This window comes from Falco naumanni, mitochondrion (assembly GCF_017639655.2).
Source record: "Falco naumanni isolate bFalNau1 mitochondrion, complete sequence".
NCBI lineage: Eukaryota > Metazoa > Chordata > Aves > Falconiformes > Falconidae > Falco > Falco naumanni.
Genome location: NC_054728.1, coordinates 1 through 17,652, shown reverse-complemented (window position 1 = coordinate 17,652; position 17,652 = coordinate 1). Strand labels below are relative to the sequence as shown.

The 17,652-nt window shown below is 46.1% G+C and overlaps 13 protein-coding genes and 24 non-coding genes across 37 annotated transcripts, besides 2 other annotated features; 9 read left to right on the top strand and 28 right to left on the bottom strand. All coding sequences in view use genetic code 2, as the record gives it.

Moving 5' to 3' along the window:
* Nucleotides 1-734: a sequence feature (control region).
* Nucleotides 735-805, top strand: KIH17_mgt22. The gene has a single exon. It is a non-coding gene; the product is annotated as a tRNA-Glu (tRNA).
* A 3-nt stretch (nt 806-808) lies between these two features.
* Nucleotides 809-1,330, top strand: ND6 (NADH dehydrogenase subunit 6). Its single transcript has one exon. It carries the CDS (start codon nt 809-811, stop codon nt 1,328-1,330), a length of 522 nt encoding a protein of 173 aa, YP_010059961.1.
* Nucleotides 1,331-1,345: 15 nt separating this feature from the next.
* On the top strand, nt 1,346-1,414 carry KIH17_mgt21. The gene has a single exon. It is a non-coding gene; the product is annotated as a tRNA-Pro (tRNA).
* Nucleotides 1,415-2,738: a sequence feature (control region).
* Nucleotides 2,739-2,807, bottom strand: KIH17_mgt20. Its single transcript has one exon. It is a non-coding gene; the product is annotated as a tRNA-Thr (tRNA).
* A 2-nt stretch (nt 2,808-2,809) lies between these two features.
* CYTB (cytochrome b) lies at nt 2,810-3,952 on the bottom strand. Its single transcript has one exon. The coding sequence runs from the start codon at nt 3,950-3,952 to the stop codon at nt 2,810-2,812; it is 1,143 nt and encodes a 380-aa protein (YP_010059960.1).
* Nucleotides 3,953-3,960: 8 nt separating this feature from the next.
* ND5 (NADH dehydrogenase subunit 5) lies at nt 3,961-5,775 on the bottom strand. Its single transcript has one exon. It carries the CDS (start codon nt 5,773-5,775, stop codon nt 3,961-3,963), a length of 1,815 nt encoding a protein of 604 aa, YP_010059959.1.
* KIH17_mgt19 lies at nt 5,776-5,846 on the bottom strand. The gene has a single exon. It is a non-coding gene; the product is annotated as a tRNA-Leu (tRNA).
* On the bottom strand, nt 5,846-5,911 carry KIH17_mgt18. Its single transcript has one exon. It is a non-coding gene; the product is annotated as a tRNA-Ser (tRNA).
* KIH17_mgt17 lies at nt 5,912-5,982 on the bottom strand. The gene has a single exon. It is a non-coding gene; the product is annotated as a tRNA-His (tRNA).
* ND4 (NADH dehydrogenase subunit 4) lies at nt 5,983-7,360 on the bottom strand. Its single transcript has one exon. A coding segment is annotated over exon 1 (1,378 nt).
* On the bottom strand, nt 7,354-7,650 carry ND4L (NADH dehydrogenase subunit 4L). The gene has a single exon. The coding sequence runs from the start codon at nt 7,648-7,650 to the stop codon at nt 7,354-7,356; it is 297 nt and encodes a 98-aa protein (YP_010059957.1).
* A 1-nt stretch (nt 7,651) lies between these two features.
* Nucleotides 7,652-7,720, bottom strand: KIH17_mgt16. The gene has a single exon. It is a non-coding gene; the product is annotated as a tRNA-Arg (tRNA).
* Nucleotide 7,721: 1 nt separating this feature from the next.
* On the bottom strand, nt 7,722-8,073 carry ND3 (NADH dehydrogenase subunit 3). The gene is given in 2 exon segments: nt 7,722-7,898; nt 7,900-8,073. 2 exon segments carry the CDS (start codon nt 8,071-8,073, stop codon nt 7,722-7,724), a joined length of 351 nt encoding a protein of 116 aa, YP_010059956.1.
* KIH17_mgt15 lies at nt 8,074-8,142 on the bottom strand. Its single transcript has one exon. It is a non-coding gene; the product is annotated as a tRNA-Gly (tRNA).
* Nucleotides 8,143-8,926, bottom strand: COX3 (cytochrome c oxidase subunit III). The gene has a single exon. A coding segment is annotated over exon 1 (784 nt).
* On the bottom strand, nt 8,926-9,609 carry ATP6 (ATP synthase F0 subunit 6). Its single transcript has one exon. It carries the CDS (start codon nt 9,607-9,609, stop codon nt 8,926-8,928), a length of 684 nt encoding a protein of 227 aa, YP_010059954.1.
* On the bottom strand, nt 9,600-9,767 carry ATP8 (ATP synthase F0 subunit 8). Its single transcript has one exon. The coding sequence runs from the start codon at nt 9,765-9,767 to the stop codon at nt 9,600-9,602; it is 168 nt and encodes a 55-aa protein (YP_010059953.1).
* Nucleotide 9,768: 1 nt separating this feature from the next.
* KIH17_mgt14 lies at nt 9,769-9,839 on the bottom strand. Its single transcript has one exon. It is a non-coding gene; the product is annotated as a tRNA-Lys (tRNA).
* A 1-nt stretch (nt 9,840) lies between these two features.
* COX2 (cytochrome c oxidase subunit II) lies at nt 9,841-10,524 on the bottom strand. The gene has a single exon. It carries the CDS (start codon nt 10,522-10,524, stop codon nt 9,841-9,843), a length of 684 nt encoding a protein of 227 aa, YP_010059952.1.
* Nucleotides 10,525-10,527: 3 nt separating this feature from the next.
* On the bottom strand, nt 10,528-10,596 carry KIH17_mgt13. The gene has a single exon. It is a non-coding gene; the product is annotated as a tRNA-Asp (tRNA).
* Nucleotides 10,597-10,598: 2 nt separating this feature from the next.
* Nucleotides 10,599-10,672, top strand: KIH17_mgt12. The gene has a single exon. It is a non-coding gene; the product is annotated as a tRNA-Ser (tRNA).
* Nucleotides 10,664-12,214, bottom strand: COX1 (cytochrome c oxidase subunit I). The gene has a single exon. The coding sequence runs from the start codon at nt 12,212-12,214 to the stop codon at nt 10,664-10,666; it is 1,551 nt and encodes a 516-aa protein (YP_010059951.1).
* Nucleotide 12,215: 1 nt separating this feature from the next.
* KIH17_mgt11 lies at nt 12,216-12,286 on the top strand. The gene has a single exon. It is a non-coding gene; the product is annotated as a tRNA-Tyr (tRNA).
* Nucleotides 12,286-12,352, top strand: KIH17_mgt10. Its single transcript has one exon. It is a non-coding gene; the product is annotated as a tRNA-Cys (tRNA).
* Nucleotides 12,353-12,354: 2 nt separating this feature from the next.
* Nucleotides 12,355-12,427, top strand: KIH17_mgt09. The gene has a single exon. It is a non-coding gene; the product is annotated as a tRNA-Asn (tRNA).
* Nucleotides 12,428-12,438: 11 nt separating this feature from the next.
* On the top strand, nt 12,439-12,508 carry KIH17_mgt08. The gene has a single exon. It is a non-coding gene; the product is annotated as a tRNA-Ala (tRNA).
* A 10-nt stretch (nt 12,509-12,518) lies between these two features.
* Nucleotides 12,519-12,595, bottom strand: KIH17_mgt07. The gene has a single exon. It is a non-coding gene; the product is annotated as a tRNA-Trp (tRNA).
* ND2 (NADH dehydrogenase subunit 2) lies at nt 12,596-13,635 on the bottom strand. Its single transcript has one exon. A coding segment is annotated over exon 1 (1,040 nt).
* Nucleotide 13,636: 1 nt separating this feature from the next.
* KIH17_mgt06 lies at nt 13,637-13,707 on the bottom strand. Its single transcript has one exon. It is a non-coding gene; the product is annotated as a tRNA-Met (tRNA).
* On the top strand, nt 13,707-13,777 carry KIH17_mgt05. Its single transcript has one exon. It is a non-coding gene; the product is annotated as a tRNA-Gln (tRNA).
* Nucleotides 13,778-13,787: 10 nt separating this feature from the next.
* KIH17_mgt04 lies at nt 13,788-13,860 on the bottom strand. Its single transcript has one exon. It is a non-coding gene; the product is annotated as a tRNA-Ile (tRNA).
* A 14-nt stretch (nt 13,861-13,874) lies between these two features.
* Nucleotides 13,875-14,849, bottom strand: ND1 (NADH dehydrogenase subunit 1). The gene has a single exon. It carries the CDS (start codon nt 14,847-14,849, stop codon nt 13,875-13,877), a length of 975 nt encoding a protein of 324 aa, YP_010059949.1.
* A 15-nt stretch (nt 14,850-14,864) lies between these two features.
* On the bottom strand, nt 14,865-14,938 carry KIH17_mgt03. The gene has a single exon. It is a non-coding gene; the product is annotated as a tRNA-Leu (tRNA).
* Nucleotides 14,939-16,531, bottom strand: KIH17_mgr01. Its single transcript has one exon. It is a non-coding gene; the product is annotated as a 16S ribosomal RNA (ribosomal RNA).
* Nucleotides 16,532-16,605, bottom strand: KIH17_mgt02. Its single transcript has one exon. It is a non-coding gene; the product is annotated as a tRNA-Val (tRNA).
* On the bottom strand, nt 16,606-17,582 carry KIH17_mgr02. The gene has a single exon. It is a non-coding gene; the product is annotated as a 12S ribosomal RNA (ribosomal RNA).
* On the bottom strand, nt 17,583-17,652 carry KIH17_mgt01. Its single transcript has one exon. It is a non-coding gene; the product is annotated as a tRNA-Phe (tRNA).

Below are 17,652 nucleotides of genomic sequence, written 5' to 3'. Positions count from 1 at the left end.
ATGTTCTGTTATTTCGTTATTTCGTTATTTCGTTATTTCGTTTATTTCGTTTATTTCGTTTATTTCGTTTATTTCGTTATTTCGTTTATTTCGTTATTTCGTTATTTCGTTTATTTCGTTATTTCGTTATTTCGTTATTTCGTTATTTCGTTATTTCGTTATTTCGTTATTTCGTTATTTCGTTATTTCGTTATTTCGTTATTTCGTTTATTTCGTTTATTTCGTTTATTTCGTTTATTTCGTTTATTTCGTTATTTCGTTATTTCGTTATTTCGTTATTTCGTTATTTCGTTATTTCGTTATTTCGTTATTTCGTTTATTTCGTTTATTTCGTTTATTTCGTTTATTTCGTTTATTTCGTTTATTTCGTTATTTCGTTATTTCGTTATTTCGTTATTTCGTTATTTCGTTATTTCGTTATTTCGTTATTTCGTTATTTCGTTATTTCGTTTATTTCGTTTATTTCGTTATTTCGTTATTTCGTTATTTCGTTTATTTCGTTTATTTCGTTTATTTCGTTTATTTCGTTTATTTCGTTTATTTTATTTTGTTTGTTTCGTCTAGTTTGGTTGGTTTTACTTGTTTTGTTGACTATTTAGGTGTTTGTGGTTTTTATGGGTGTTGGGGTTTGAGTTAATATGATTTTAGTGTTGGGGCGCCAGGTGGGTGGTGTTTGTGGAGTATATAAGATGTTGGGTGGGAGGTTGGGTTTGAGGGTGGACGGGGTGTTTGAGGTTCTCGTAGTTGAATTGTACAACGATAGTTTTTCAAGCTTTAGGTCCTGGGGAGGCGCCGGGCGAGAATAGTCATGACTTATTTTGTGTTTTTCTTGGGGGTGTGCTTTGTTTTTGGGGCGTTAGCGGTTGCGTCTAATCCTTCTCCGTATTATGGGGTGGTTGGGTTGGTGTTAGGGTCTGTTGTTGGGTGTGGGTGGTTGATGAGTTTGGGGGTCTCTTTTATTTCGTTGGTGTTGCTTATGGTTTATTTGGGAGGGATGTTGGTTGTTTTTGTTTATTCTGTGGCGTTGGCGGCAGACCCTTTTCCTGAGGCTTGGGGGAATTGACGGGTTGTGGGGTGTGGCGTTGGATTGACTTTGTTGTTGCTTGTTGGGGTTATGGTTGTTGGTGATGTTGGTTGTTTGGGTTACGGGGTGGGTACTGTTGATAGTGGGGGGATAGTTTCTGTACGGTTAGATTTTGGTGGGGTGGCAATGTTTTATTCTCATGGGGCTGGAATGTTTTTTATTGCCGGTTGAGGGTTGTTGTTGACTTTGTTTGTGGTGTTGGAGCTTGTGCGAGGGTTATCTCGTGGGGCGATTCGGGCAGTTTAGGTTTGTTGGGTGGTTCAGAAGATAGTTTAATGAGAATGCCAGCTTTGGGAGTTGGTGATAGAGGTTTGAGTCCTCTTTTTCTGAAGTTGCGGCTGAAATTTAATGTTGGGGTGGGGGGGTGGCGTAAAAAATGGGTGTAATTGTTAATGTAACTCCAGCGCCGAGGCGTGTGATGTTGGATGAAAAAAATCGAAGATATAACAACGGGATGGGATGGCAAATTTTGGTGGGGTGGTGGGTAGGGGTTTTTAGGTTTTTTGTTTGGTTGTTAGGAATGATTGAGGAAGATAGTAAAGCATGTCCAACAAGCATTCATATATATTGGTACCTTCTATTTAAGTGGATGAATCATAACTAAATGCGGATAGCAAGTGCATCAGGGTAACGGTGGTTGACTCCAAATACGCAAACCGTCTCATTCAGCAACTCCTGAGGGTGAGGAACGGCTCGAAGTCCATAATGCTCAGACCTATCTAAGGGCTCCCGTTGCACTCAGAAGGGTCACCTGTGAAGCGTTCCAAAAAAAAAGAGAACCAGCCGCGCCAAAAAGGGAAAATGCCGCGATCACGGACTTAGAAGTGGAATAAAGCGAACCAGATGGCTCCGAGAAGGGCAAGTTCAAGGGAAGAGCCAAGTTATGGCCCTGACCGAGGAACCAGAGGCGCAAAAGTGCAAGTTGTGCTAGGGGTGTAGGGGGAAAGAATGATCCTGACGCTGGTCGTGTGATGAGATTATGCAACGGCAGTAGTCCGAACCTCGTGAGAAGGACGATTAATAGATAACCTAATACCTGAAACCGGCACTACGAGAATTGATTTAGGTACTATGGCCTGTTACCATTAATATTATGTATTAAGGCACTTCCGTGTTGTGGATACAATTTGGTGTATAAAGCTCAACTTTAATGGATTTAGCTCGAGGGGAGATAGGGAACGTTCCGTGCTTCATTGCTTGATTTGTCCTAGAATGTATAGATGGCTGTCGACAATCTTATGCCCGACAAAACATGGTATGGGTACAGTACATGCATTATATGAATCCAGTACATTGAGTTGTAATGTAATGGGGTAATTATATTAATGCGAAGTAATACATAGGGGGGGAGGGGGGGGTGGTGAGAGGCTTTGTTTTTAAAGGGATTGGCTAGTTTTGGTGAAAATGCCAGCTTGAGCTGGCATTGGGGTGGTGAGGGGCTTTGTTTTTAAGGGGGTTGGTTAGTTTTGGTAAAAATGCCAGCTTGAGCTGGCATTGGGGTGGTGAGGGGCTTTGTTTTTAAGGGGGTTGGTTAGTTTTGGTAAAAATGCCAGCTTGAGCTGGCATTGGGGTGGTGAGGGGCTTTGTTTTTAAGGGGGTTGGTTAGTTTTGGTAAAAATGCCAGCTTGAGCTGGCATTTGGGAGGGGTAGTGAGAACTCTAAGAAGGTTGCAGGCCTTCATTCTTTGGTTTACAAGACCAATGTTTTTATAAACTATTAGAGTGCTTAGTAGTTGAGGATTTTGTTTTCTAGGGCTCCGGTGAGAGGGAGGAGGATTAGGAGGATTGTGAAGTAGGAGAGGGAGGCTAGTTGTCCGATAATGATGAATGGTTGTTCGACAGGTTGGCTCCCTACTCAGGTTAGAATAGCTAGATTAGTGACTAGGAGTCAGAATAGTGATTGGGACAGTGGGCGGAAGGTTATTGTGCGTTGTTTGGATTTGTGGAGTAGTGGGTTTAGGAATAGGATTAGTACGGAGGCGGCTAGTGCTAGGACCCCGCCTAGTTTGTTGGGGATTGAGCGTAGAATGGCGTAGGCAAATAGGAAGTATCATTCTGGTTTGATGTGTGGGGGGGTGACTAGGGGGTTTGCTGGTGTAAAGTTTTCTGGGTCGCTTAGTAGGTTTGGGGTGAATAGGGCCAGGGTCATTAGGGGGAGATATATGAGTATGAACCCTAGGAGGTCCTTAAGGGAATAGTAGGGATGGAATGGGATTTTATCGCAGTTTGATGTTATTCCTAGGGGGTTGTTTGAGCCTGATTCATGCAGGAAGGTAAGGTGAATTAGGGTGAGTCCTGCGATTAAGAATGGCAGAAGAAAGTGTAGGGCAAAGAATCGGGTTAGTGTTGGGTTGTCCACTGAGAACCCTCCTCAGGCTCACTCAACCAGGGTTTGGCCGATGTATGGAATTGCTGAGAATAAGTTGGTGATTACTGTGGCGCCTCAGAATGATATTTGTCCTCAGGGCAGTACGTAGCCGACGAAGGCTGTTGCTATCAGTGTGAGCAGAAGGATGATGCCTGTATTTCATGTTTCTTTGTACAGGTAGGAACCGTAGTAGATGCCTCGTCCGATGTGTATGTAGATGCAGATAAAGAATAGTGATGCTCCGTTAGCGTGCAGGTTGCGAATCAATCACCCATACTGTACGTTTCGACATGTGTGGGCGACGGATGAGAAGGCTAGGGTTGTGTCTGCGGTATAGTGTATGGCTAGTAGTAGGCCGGTTAGGATTTGGGTAGCTAGGCAGATTCCTAGTAAGGATCCGAAGTTTCATCATATGGAGATGTTGGATGGGGTGGGGAGGTCGATTAGGGAGTTGTTAATTATTTTTATTAGGGGGTGTGACTTTCGAATGTTGGGTGCCATTAGTTTCCTCTAAGTGTTAGCAGGATGATGGTGATTGATAGGGCAAAGGATCCTAGGTATGTTTTAATTAATCCTGTGTGCAGGGTTGTTGAGGTTTTTGCGGCTATTTGTTGCAGATTAGCAAGTCCTTCGGGGCCTATTTTTTTGTATCAGAACAGGTCGGTTAGGTGTAGGGCGAATTTTTGTCCGTGGTTTAGTAGGTTTGTGGTGCTAGGGCGATGGGTTAGTGGGTTGAAGTATCCCAGGTTGGTGGAGAAGTTTGAGTAGATGTTTTGTTTGGGGTGTGTTAGGGTGTGGGTCATATTTGATAATTCTAGTGCTAGGATGATGCCTAGGATTGTGACTAGAATGGCTGCAGTTTTTGTGGTTGTGGGTATGGTTATGGGAGGGGTTTTTGTGGGGATGGTGTAGGATGTGATGAGTAGTCCTGATAAGATGGTGCCTATGGCTAGACGTAGAATGGGGTTAGTAATTAGTGAGTTGTTTTCGTTGATTGGGGTTGTTGTGGAAATTCGGGTGAATCCTGCTTGGACTAGAGATGTTATGCGGAGACTGTAGGCTGCTGTAAAGGATGTGGCCAGGAGGGTTAGGGTAAGTGCTCATGTGTTTAAGTACGAGGTGTTTAGGTTTTCGATGATCAGGTCTTTTGAGTAGAATCCTGCCAGGAAGGGGGTTCCTATTAGTGCTAGATTGCCAATGGTTAGGCAGGATGTGGTTGTGGGTAGTGTTTTTTGTAGGCCCCCTATTTTTCGAATGTCTTGTTCTCCGGCTAGATTGTGGATGATTGAGCCTGAGCAGAGGAATAGTATGGCTTTAAAGAATGCGTGTGTTGAGATGTGAAGGAAGGCTAGTTGGGGGAGGTTTAGTCCGATGGCAACTATTATTAGGCCTAGTTGACTTGATGTGGAGAAGGCGATGATTTTTTTAATATCGTTTTGGGTTAGAGCGCATGTGGCGGCGAATAATGTGGAGAGTGCACCTAAGCACAAACATGCGGTTAGGGCAGTTTGGTTGTTGGATAGTATGGGGTGGGTTCGGATGAGTAGGAAGATTCCGGCTACTACTATGGTGCTGGAGTGGAGTAGGGCGGAGACGGGTGTGGGGCCTTCTATGGCAGCTGGGAGTCAGGGGTGTAGGCCGAATTGGGCTGATTTTCCCATGGCCGCTAGGATGAGGCCTAGGAGGGGGAGTATTGGGGTGTATGTGTGGGAGGAGGTTTGTTGGATTTCTCAGGTGTTTGTGGTGGATGCTATTCATGCTATGCTGATGATGAGGCCAATATCCCCAATTCGGTTGTAGAGTACGGCTTGCAGGGCAGCTGTGTTGGCTTTTGCTCGTGCATGTCATCATCCAATTAGTATGAACGATATGATTCCTACTCCTTCTCAGCCCACGAATAGGAGGAATATGTTGTTGGCGAGAGTTAGAGTTAGTATAGCGATTAAGAAGATAGACAGATAGGAGAAGAATTTTGTGATATTTGGTTCTGGGGTTATGTACCATGTTGCGAATTGTAGGATGGATCAAGTTACAAATAGTGCGATGGGGAAAAACATGATTGAGTATTGGTCTATTTTTAGGCTAACTGGGATTTTAAAGTTTGTGGTGAGTTTTCATTCTCAGCAGGTGGTGATGCTTTCTGTGTTTGAGTAAATAAAGATCATTATGGGCACCAAGCTGATTAGGAATGCTGTTTTGGTGGCGTGGGTGATAGTGGTTGGGGAGTTTTTTAGGGTTTTTGTTAGGAGGGGAAGTATTATTGGGGTTGCGATTAATGTTAGTGCAAGGATTGTGAAGGTGCTTAGGAGTAGTGTAGTCTCCATTGCTTTTACTTGGATTTGCACCAAGGTGATTGGTTCCTAAGACCAGTGGATTGCTACTATCCTTTAAAAGCAAGGGGACTGAGGTTTTAAACTCAGATGCAGGAATTAGCAGTTCTTGCTGGTTGAACTTCCCCTCGGCGAGCAAGAAGGGTTTGAGCTTCTATTTCCAGGATCACAACCTGATGTTTGGGTTTAAACTATGCTTGCATTGAGGTATGCCGGACATAAGGGCAGGTTTGAAGATGAGTAGAATTAGGGGGAGGATGTGTAGGGTTATTAGGAGATGTTCTCGTGTGTTTGAATTTTGTAAACGGGTAATGTGGGTTGGAGTGATTCCTCGTTGGGTTGTGAGGAGGAGGTAGAGGGTGTATAGGGCGGTTATTAGGCTTGCGGTTCCGGTGAGAATAATTGTTGGGGTGGATCAGTTGAATAGTGCAGTTATGATGGTTAATTCTGCTATTAGATTAGTGGTGGGAGGTAGTGCTATGTTTGTGAGGTTTGCTAGTAATCATCAAGTTGCTATTAGTGGGAGGAGAGGCTGGAGGCCTCGTGTCATTAATAGGATTCGACTGTGTGTACGTTCGTAGTTGGTATTGGCCAGGCAGAATAGTATTGAGGAGGTTAGGCCATGAGAGATTATGAGGATTATTGCTCCTGAAAATGATCAGGGGGTCTGGATTATGCTAGCTGCGATCACGAGTCCTATGTGGCTTACGGATGAGTAGGCGATGAGTGATTTTAAGTCAATTTGTCGGAGGCAAATTGAGCTAGTTATTAGTGCCCCTCACAGTGCTAGGGTGATAAATGGGTAGTATAAGTGGCTTAGGAGGGGGTTTATTAGTAGGGTTATTCGTATAATGCCGTATCCTCCTAGTTTTAGGAGGAGGGCTGCGAGTAGTATGGACCCTGTGATTGGGGCCTCTACGTGGGCTTTGGGGAGTCACAGGTGAAGTCCGTAGAGGGGTGCTTTTACTATGAACGCTAGAAGTAGGGCTAGGGTTGATAGGACGCCTGTTCATGAGTGGGGTATGGTGGGATGATTAAGTTTTATTATTAGAAGGTGGAGGGTGCCAGTTTGGGAGTGTAGGGCTAGGATTGTGACTAGTAGTGGTAGGGAGCTGATGAGGGTGTAAAATATTAGGTAGATGCCTGCGCTTAGGCGGTCTGGTTGGTTTCCCCATCGGGTGATTAGGGCCAGGGTTGGGATTAGGGTTGCTTCGAATGAGATGTAGAACAGTATGAGTTCTGTGGCTGAAAATGCCAGGACAATAAGGGGTTGGGTGAGGGTTAGGGTTAGGATAAAGGTTCGTTTTCGTGGGGTGGGTTCATGTTGGAGGTGGTTTTGAGAGGCTAGGATTATGAGGGGTAGTAGTCAGCAGGTGAGTGTTAGGAGCGGGGAGGAAATTTGGTCTATGCCAGTTCATTGAGTTAAGGTCTTGCTTGGGTAGTATGTGGGGAGGAGTCAGTGTAGGCTGAGGAGGGCGATTAGTAGGCTGTGGGCCGTGGTGTTAACTCACAGGAATTTTGTTGGGGATAAGAGAGCTGTTGGGGGTAGAAGAAGTGTTGGGAGGAGGATTTTTAGCATTGGAGGAGGTTTAGGTTGTGTAGGTGGTCGGAGCCGTGAGTGCGGGTTGAGGCTACTAGTATAGACAAGCCTGTGCCAGCCTCGCAAGCTGAGAATGTTAGTATGAAGATCGGTGCTAGAGCAAGTGATGTTGTTTGGTTTTCAATGGGGAGTGTTGACAGGGCGATGTATAGGGACAATATTATGCTCTCTAAGCATAATAGGGCGGAGATTAGGTGGGTGCGGTGGAGAGTGAGGCCTAGGCTGCTTAGGGCGAAGGCTGAGCAGTAGCTTAGGTGTATAGGGGACATGTAGAAAGTCATAGGGCAGGGCTATGGTTTGTTGAGTCGAAATCAACTGTCTTGATTAGACTAACTTTCTATTATTCTGCTCATTCTAGGCCTCCTTGAAGTCATTCGTAGATTAATCCAAGCGTGAGTAGGGTAATGATCAGTAGGGTTCAGGCTAGGGTGGTGGTGGGGGATTGTAGTTGAGTGGCTCATGGTAGGGGGAGTAGGAGTGCAATTTCCAGGTCAAATAAGAGGAATAAGATTGCTACTGAGGAAGAATCGGATTGAGAATGGCAGTCGAGCTGATCCTAGGGGGTCAAATCCACACTCATATGGGGATAGTTTTTCTGAGTCTGGGGTTATTTGGGCTAGTCAGAAGTTTAGGGAGATTAGTGTGATGCTTAGGGCTAGGGATAGTGCGAGTATGAAGAGGATTATGTTTATTGCTTCCCTCTGGGGTTATACCAGATTTTAGAGATTGGAAGTCAATTGTAATTAATATACTAGGGGAGCATGATCCTCATCAGTAAATAGTTATATATAGGAATAGTCAAATGACATCTACGAAGTGTCAGTATCAGGCTGCAGCTTCGAATCCAAAGTGGTGGTTTGGTGTAAAATGGAAGTTGATTAGTCGTAGTAGGCAGATTAGGAGGAAGGAAGATCCGATGATTACGTGTAGGCCGTGGAATCCTGTGGCGATGAAGAAGGTTGAGCCGTATACACTGTCGGCGATTGAGAATGGGGCTTCATAGTATTCTATGGCTTGGAGGGCTGTGAAGTAGGCACCTAGGAGGACAGTTAGGCCGAGGGCTTGGATTGCTTGTTTGCGGGTTCCTTCGGTGATGCTATGGTGGGCTCATGTGACGGTAACTCCTGATGCCAGTAGGATGGCGGTGTTAAGTAGGGGCACTTCTATGGGGTTTATGGGTTTGATTCCTGTTGGGGGTCATTGTCCTCCTAGCTCTGGTGTGGGGGCTAGGCTTGAGTGGAAGAAGGCTCAGAAGAAGCCCAGGAAGAAGAAAACTTCTGATGTGATAAATAGGATTATTCCGTATCGAAGGCCTTTTTGTACTGGGAGTGTGTGGTGGCCTTGGAATGTGCTTTCTCGGATAATGTCTCGTCATCATTGGAGTATTACGAGGAGTATGGAGGTTAGGCCTAAGGCTAGGGGTTGGGGGGTGTTGTAGTGAAATCACATAGCTAGTCCTGATGTGGTGAGGAGGGCGGCAGCGGCTCCAGAGATTGGTCAGGGGCTGGGGTCTACTATGTGGAAGGGATGTGCTTGGTGGGCCATTAGATGTTTTCTTGTAAGTATAAGCTTAGTAGGAGGACGAAAACGTATGCTTGGATTATAGCTACTGCTACTTCTAGGATGGTGAGTAGTAGGAGGATTAGTATGGTTGCAATGGAAATTGCGGGTATAATGGGAAGGAGGACGGCGGTAGCTGTAGAAATGAGTTGAATTAGTAAGTGTCCTGCTGTTAGGTTTGCTGTAAGTCGGACTCCGAGTGCAAGTGGGCGGATAAATAGGCTTGTAGTTTCAATTATAATTAGAGCGGGAATGAGTGGGGTGGGGGTGCCTTCGGGCAGTAGGTGGCCTAGGGAGGTTGTGGGCTGGTTTCGTAGTCCTGTGAGGAGGGTGGCAAGTCAAAGTGGGAAGGCCAGTGCCATGTTTATAGACAGTTGAGTAGTGGGAGTGAATGTGTATGGTAGTAGTCCTAGTAGGTTAATTGTAAGGAGTAGTATTATTAGGGATGTGAGGATTAGTGCTCATTTGTGACCCTTTTTGTTTAGGGGTGTTATTAGTTGTTTTGTGGTTAGGTGAATTAGTCATGATTGGAGGGTGGTGAGGCGGTTGTTGACTCATCGAGTGTTAGGAGAAGGGAATAATAAGGTGGGAAAGAGGATGGAAAGGAGGGCTAAGGGTATGCCTATTAAATAGGGGCTTGAGAATTGGTCGAAGAAGCTTAAGTTCATGGTCAGGTTCAGGGGGTGGATTTGTCAAGGATGCTGGTTTTGTTTTGGGGGTGGTTGGTGGGGGTGAATGGTAGGAGTTTGGGTTGGATGATTAGTGAAAAGATTACCCAGGTGGTGAGTATGGTTAGGAATCATGGATTTGGGTTTAGTTGGGGCATGCCATTAAGGAGGGGTGGGTTGTCCTCTTTCTCTAGCTTAAAAGGCTAGTGCTGATGCATAGCTTCTTAATGATTAGGATGGTTGTAGTGCGGATCAGTATTCGAAGTGGGTCAGAGGGGTTGATTCTACTACGATAGGTATGTAGCTGTGGTTGGCTCCGCAGATTTCTGAGCATTGGCCATAGAAGATACCCGGTCGGGTTGTGATGAAGGATGTTTGGTTGAGTCGTCCTGGGATTGCGTCAGTTTTTACGCCTAAGGATGGGACAGCCCATGAGTGGAGTACGTCATTGGCGGTGATGATGATGCGAATGGGGGATTCTATTGGGACTACAACGCGATGGTCTACTTCTAGCAGTCGGAAGTGTCCTGGAGAGAGTTCTGTGGTTGGAATTATGTAGGAATCAAATGTTAAGTCTTTGAAGTCTGTGTATTCATAGGCTCAATATCATTGGTGTCCAATAGCTTTTAGAGTTAGGTCGGGTTCGTCAGTTTCGTCTATTATATATAGGATTTGCAGGGATGGAAGGGCAAGTAGGATAAGAACGATGGCGGGTAGAATTGTCCAGATGAGTTCTACTTCTTGTGCATCTACGGTGTTGGATGATAGTTTTTCTGCTAGTATAAGTGTTAGTAGGTATAGGACTAGGCTGCAGATTGCGAGTGCAACCATTAGGGCGTGGTCGTGGAATTCTACGAGCTCTTCTATGATTGGTGAGGAGGCGTCTTGAAATCCGAATTGAGATTGGTTGGCCATGGTAGGGGTGTACAGGGGTTTCACCTGTGACTTAGCTTTGACAAAGCTGTGTAATGGGTTTACTAACACTCCATAAGAAAGAAGCATAAGTGGTTTGATGCAGTTGGCTTGAAACCATCGTGTGAGGGTTCGATTCCTTCCTTTCTTGGGTTTGGACGAAGGTTGGTTCTTCGAAAGTGTGGTAGGGGGGTGGGCAGCCGTAGATTCATTCGATGTTGGTGGTGGTTAGTTCTGTTTGAAGGACTTTTCGTTTTGCTGCGAATGCCTCTCAGATGATGAATATTAGTAAGACTACGGCTGTTATTGAAATTAAGGAGCCGATAGAGGATAGGGTGTTTCATAGGGTGTAGGCGTCTGGGTAGTCTGAATAGCGTCGTGGTATGCCGGCTAGGCCTAGGAAGTGTTGGGGGAAGAATGTTAGGTTTACGCCTGTGAATATAACTCCAAAGTGGGTTTTGGATCATGTGGGGTGGAGGGTGTATCCGGTGAATAGTGGGAATCAATGGGTGAACCCGGCTAGGATGGCAAATACAGCTCCTATTGAGAGGACATAGTGGAAGTGGGCGACTACGTAGTATGTGTCGTGTAGGGCAATGTCTAGTGAGGAATTTGCCAGTACGATACCTGTTAGTCCTCCGATTGTGAATAGGAAGATGAAACCCAGGGCTCATAGTATTGGTGGGTCTCATTTGATGGTGCCTCCGTGTAGTGTGGCTAATCAGCTGAATACTTTGATGCCGGTTGGGATAGCGATGATTATGGTGGCGGAGGTGAAGTATGCTCGGGTGTCTACGTCTATTCCCACGGTGAACATGTGGTGGGCTCATACGATAAAGCCTAGGAATCCGATTGATAGCATGGCTCAGACTATTCCTATGTACCCGAATGGTTCTTTTTTACCTGCGTAGTATGTTACGACGTGTGAGATAATTCCGAAGCCTGGGAGGATTAGGATGTAGACTTCTGGGTGACCAAAGAATCAGAATAAATGCTGGTAGAGAATGGGGTCTCCTCCTCCGGCGGGGTCGAAGAATGTGGTGTTCAGGTTTCGGTCGGTCAGTAGTATGGTGATGCCGGCGGCTAGGACTGGAAGTGAGAGTAACAGGAGCACGGCGGTGATGAGTACGGATCACACGAATAGTGGAGTTTGGTATTGTGATAGGGTAGGGGGTTTTATGTTAATGGCTGTTGTGATAAAGTTGATTGCCCCTAGGATGGAGGATACACCTGCGAGGTGTAAGGAGAAGATGGCTAGATCTACTGAGGCGCCAGCATGGGCTAAGTTGCCTGCTAGAGGGGGGTATACGGTTCACCCTGTTCCGACTCCGGCTTCTACTGTGGAAGATGCTAGGAGCAATAGGAAGGATGGGGGGAGTAGTCAGAAGCTTATGTTGTTTATGCGGGGGAATGCTATGTCTGGGGCTCCAATTATAAGGGGGACTAGTCAGTTTCCAAATCCTCCGATTATGATGGGTATGACTATGAAGAAGATTATTACGAAAGCATGGGCGGTGACAATGACATTGTAGATTTGGTCGTCTCCCAAGAGGGTCCCTGGTTGACCAAGTTCTGCCCGAATAAGGAGGCTGAGGGCGGTGCCGGCTATGCCTGCCCATGCTCCGAAGAGTAGGTACAAGGTACCAATGTCTTTGTGGTTTGTTGAAAATAATCATCGGTTGATGAAGGTCACAGGTAAGATGGCTGAGTGTTTAGGCGTTAGGCTGTAGTCCTTTTTACAGAGGTTTAATTCCTCTTCTTATCGACTCTGTGGTGAAGTTCATGTTGAGTTGCAAACTCATTGATGTACATTGAGAGTGTGCCGGAGTCTGATAGACAGAAGCTTGTTGGTTTGAGCGTCTAGCTGTTAATTAGAAGTTTATGGGATCGAGGCCCGTCTGTCTAGGTTTAATTATGGAGGCCCTAGCTTAATTAGAGTGTCTGAGTTGCATTTAGATGGTGCAGGTTTAGTGTCCTGCGGGTCTTAGTGGTGTGGACAGAAACTAAGAGGGTTTAACTCTTATTTAAGGCTTTGAAGGCCTTCGGTTTAGTTGGCAGGTTATCCTAAGTTTCTTAGGTAATGGTTAAGATTATGGGAGAGAGGGGGAGGAGGAGGGTTGATAGGGAAATTAATGTGGCGATTGATGTGCTTGCGGGTTTATTATTGTATCATTGTTTTATGGAGTTTGTAGTGTTTGGTGGAAGTGTGATTGTGGAGCAATATGCAAGGCGTAGGTAGAAAAATAGGCCTAATAGGGAGAGTATTGAGATGACCATGGCTGTAGTTGATATTTCTTGTTTTGTTAGCTCTTGGATAATGAGTCATTTTGGCAAAAAGCCGGTGAGGGGAGGTAGGCCGGCTAGGGACAGTAGTGTTAGTATTAGGGATGCATTTAGTGAGGGTATTTTTGCTCAGGAGGTTATTATTGTGGTTAGTTTTGATGAGTTGGTTGTGTTGAGGGCTAAGAAAATAGGGGTGGTTACTATGGCGTATAGGTAGAAGGTTACCATTGTTAGCTTAGGGTTGTAAATGAGGATGATGGTTATTCAGCCTAAGTGGGCGATTGATGAGAAAGCTAGGACTTTTCGGATTTGTGTCTGGTTAAGTCCTATTCACCCTCCGACGGCTGTGGATGCGATGGCTATAGTTGTTAGTAGGAGTGGGTTCAGTGAGGGAGCGGTTAAGAAGAGAATGCTGATGGGGGGGAGTTTTATTAGTGTGGAGAGGAGTAGGGCAGTGGTTATGGGTGAGCCTTGTATTACCTCTGGAAATCAGAAGTGGAAGGGCACTAGGCCTAGTTTTATTGCAATCGCTGCGGTCAGTAGCAAGGAGGCTGTTGGCTGGGTTAGTTGGGTAATATCTCATTGTCCGGTGAATTGTGCGTTGATTGTGCTTGAGAAGAGGATTAATGCGGAGGCGGTTGCTTGAGTGAGGAAATATTTGATTGCAGCTTCGATAGCTCGGGGGTGATGTGATTTTGAAATGAAGGGGATGATAGCAAGGGTGTTGATCTCTAGTCCGGCTCAGGCTAGTATTCAGTGGCTGCTTGAGATTGTAATGGTTGTTCCTAGTATGAGGCTTAGAGAGAATGTTAGTTTTGTGAGGGGGCTCATTTAGTAGAGGAAGGGGTTGAACCATCATTTTCGGGGTATGGGCCCGATAGCTTTTGTTTAGCTGACCCTACTAGGAAGTAATATAGGGGGAGTATGGAGGGTTTTGATCTCTTTTGTGCAGGTTCGATTCCTGTCTTCCTAAGGTTTGTATAAGGAAATGAGAGGGTTGGTGAGCCTCTATGTTCACTTTATCATAGTGACCCTTAGACATTCAGGCACATTTCCTTGTGTGGGTGTTTTTAGGTGGGGGGGAGGCCTGCATAGCAGATTGGCATGCTGGTGTGTCAGAGGCACAGGGCTAGTGTTAGTGGTAGGAAGTTTTTTCAGAGGAGGTGCATGAGTTGGTCATAGCGAAATCGTGGATACGAGGCGCGGATTCATAGGAAGCCTGAGGATAGGAGGAGGGTTTTTGTAGCGAGGATTGTTGGGAATAGCTCTAAGGGGAGACCTAAGGAGCCAGGGTTGATGAATATGATGGTGGTGAGTGTGTTTATTAGTATAATGTTTGCATATTCAGCCAGGAAAAACAGGGCAAATGGGCCTGCGGCGTATTCTACATTAAAGCCCGAGACCAGTTCGGATTCTCCTTCTGTTAGGTCGAATGGGGCGCGGTTGGTTTCGGCAAGAGTGGAAATGTATCATATTATTGCAAGGGGTCAAGTGGAGAAGATTAGGTATAGGGGCTCTTGGGTGGTGGTAAGGGTGTTTAAGGTATAGTTTCCGCTTAGTATAATTACGGATAGGAGGATAATGGCTAGTGTTACCTCATATGAAATGGTTTGTGCAACTGCTCGGAGGGCGCCGATCAGGGCGTATTTTGAATTTGAGGCTCAGCCTGACCATAGGATTGAATATACTGCTAGGCTTGATATGGCTAGGAGGAATAGTAGACCTAGGTTTAAGTCTGCGAGGGAGAAGGGCAGGGGAAGGGGGGTTCAGATGGAAATTGCAAGGAGGAGGGCTAATGCTGGGGTTAGGGTAAAGAGCAGGGGGGAGGAGGTTGATGGTCGGATGGGTTCTTTGGTAAAAAGTTTTACGCCATCTGCTACGGGTTGTAGGAGTCCAAAGGGTCCTACAATGTTTGGACCCTTTCGGGCTTGCATGTAGCTTAAGACTTTTCGTTCTACTAAGGTTAGGAAGGCTACGGCAATTAAGACTGGAAGGGCATAGGCTGAGAATATGATAAGATGTGTCAGAGGTGTTGGCTGGGTCATGGTTGAGTTATGGGGAGCTAGGGAGAGGATTTGAACCTCTAGTTAAAGGGCTTAAGCCTTTTGCATTTGCCAGGCTTTGCTACACTAGCGGCCCTTTTTTAGGGGTTATAGTGGGTAGTCCTTTGGGCAGTTTAGTTGGGGTCATTGCTTGGGGAGGAGAGGCGTGCTTGGAAGTATTGGCCCCACCCTTCCGGTCCTTTCGTACTGAGAAGGGTCTGTCATAGATAGAAACCGACCTGGATTGCTCCGGTCTGAACTCAGATCACGTAGGACTGTTAATCGTTGAACAAACGAACCCTTAATAGCGGCTGCACCATTGGGATGTCCTGATCCAACATCGAGGTCGTAAACCTCTCCGTCGATGGGGGCTCTTGGGAGAGATTGCGCTGTTATCCCTGGGGTAGCTTGGTCCATTGTTCAATTGTATTGGGTCTGGTTGCTATTTGCACGTTGATGGGTGGTTCTTGGTTAAGACGGGCGGTCTTATTTTTGGAGGGTGTGTTTTACTCCAAGGTTGCCCCAACCGAAAAATTATAGGCCAGTGCTGTGGATGTAGTGCGCCTGGTAGGCTTAGGTTTGGTGTGTGGTGGCCATTGATTTTTAAGTTCCACAGGGTCTTCTCGTCTTATGGTTTTATTCCTGCTTTTGCACAGGAAGATCAATTTCACTGATTATCTGTAAGAGACAGTTAAGACCTCGTTTAGCCGTTCATACAGGTCTCGATTTATGGGACAATTGATTGCGCTACCTTTGCACGGTTAGGATACCGCGGCCGTTGAATGTAGTGTCACTGGGCAGGCATCACCTCTAATACTTGTCGGGCTAGAGGCTATGTTTTTGGTAAACAGTCGGGCCTTGTGTTTGCTGAGTTCCTTTTACAGATTTTAATCTTTCTAGCGGGCGCACCTGAGTTGGGCTAACAGTGTGTTAGGATGCTTAGTCTTGTTGTGGTTGGGACATTAATTTTCTTGTTAATGGTAATTGGAGGTAAGTTTGCGCCTGAGAGGTAGTAGGCTACCCAGTTACTCATTTTAGCATTAGTTCTTCTATTGTCTATAGATTGACCTGCTAGTTTTAAGGGAGTCGTGTTGTTTTTGTATTTTTTTTATTAGGAGCTTTGACGCACTCTTTGTTGGTGGCTGCTTGAGGGCCTACAATTTTTAGGGGGCTTAGAGTTATCCACTAGTGAAGGCTGTGTTCTTTGCTAAAGGAGCTGTACCTCCTTTAGATAGCTCTTAGCTCACTTCAGCTTGGGTTTCTAGGAATCCCTGGGGAGGGGCTAAGGGTGAACTTAGATTCGTTTTGCAGGTAACCAGCTATCACCCAGCTCGGTTGGCTTTTCACCTCTACTGACAAGTCATCCCACTCTTTTGCAACAGAGACGGGTTCGCTCGGAGGCAGCTGCTTGTAAGTAGCTCGCATGGGTTTCGGGGGGGCAAGCTTAAGTTCGCTTTGCTTGGTTGTTCTTGCTAAACCATGATGCAGGAGGTAAAAGGGCATATCTTTGCTGTTTATTGCTTGAGGTTTCATTTTTATTTCATCTATCCCTTACGGTACAGAGCTCTATTGCGCCGGTGGGCCTTTTCTATCGCCTATACTAAGGTGGGAGAATGTTTTAGCTTAGTGACGGGTAGGTGAATTTTTAATTAATGTTTAAGGTGCGTGGTTGGGCTAGAGTGGGCTCAGGGTGGTCTGGTTGGTAACAGACATCTTTCAGGTGTAAGCTGAGTGCTTTGGTTTGTATAGCTACGCCCTGGTATGCTAAGTACACCTTCCGGTACACTTACCTTGTTACGACTTACCTCATCTTTGGCCGTGGTGGTGGATTAGTTATTTGGAGTTGGTGGCTTGTGAGGAGGGTGACGGGCGGTATGTACGTGCCTCAGGGCCGACTTAAAGTAGGCTCTATTATCCTGCTTTACTGCTAAATCCGCCTTCTAGAAGCAGTTTCATGCCTCCTTCCGTTGAAATGTTCTACCTTAGAAAATGTAGCCCATTGCTTCCACTTCATAGGCTATACCTTGACCTGTCGTACTAGCGGGCGGTTATTGTGCTCACTGTGCGCCCTTCAATTAGGGTGAGCTGGCGACGGCGGTATGTAGGCTGTTTCTGGCGAGAAGTGGTGGGGTGTAGCGTGGGGTGTCGTTTACAGAACAGGCTCCTCTAGGTGGGTTTGGGGCACCGCCAAGTCCTTAGAGTTTTAAGCGTTTGTGCTCGTAATTCTCGGGCGGATGTGTTTTGGTATGGTACACATCAGGATTTAAGGCTAGGCATAGTGGGGTATCTAATCCCAGTTTGGGCCCTAGCTTTCGTGGGGTTTGGTCAGTCGGGCTTATTAGGACCATTTTTAGGTTGACCTTAGGGACGTCTTGAGCTTATGACAGCTTAGCCGTGTTTCGGTTTCCTAGTTATTACGACAGGTGCTGGCCCACTCTTTACGCCGTGCGACTGTTGGCTTGGGTTTCTTGTATGACCGCGGCGGCTGGCACAAGATTTACCAACCCTGAGGCTGCTGTGACTAAGTCGAGCTTGCGCTTATTGCTTAATGTTAATTACTGCTGAGTGCCCGTGGGGGTGTGGCTGAGCAAGGCGTCTTGGGCTACAGTTAGTGGTGTGTGCCTGATGCCTGCTCCTTTGGTCTTAGCAAGAAGTCTAGGGCGTTTGCACTGGGCCGCGGATACTTGCATGTATATGTCTAGCAGGAGCCAACTGTAAGGTTAGGACTAAGTCTTTTGTCCTCGGGTTTCATGTTGTGAGCCATCTTGGCATCTTCAGTGCCATGCTTTGGATAAGCTACGGGGAC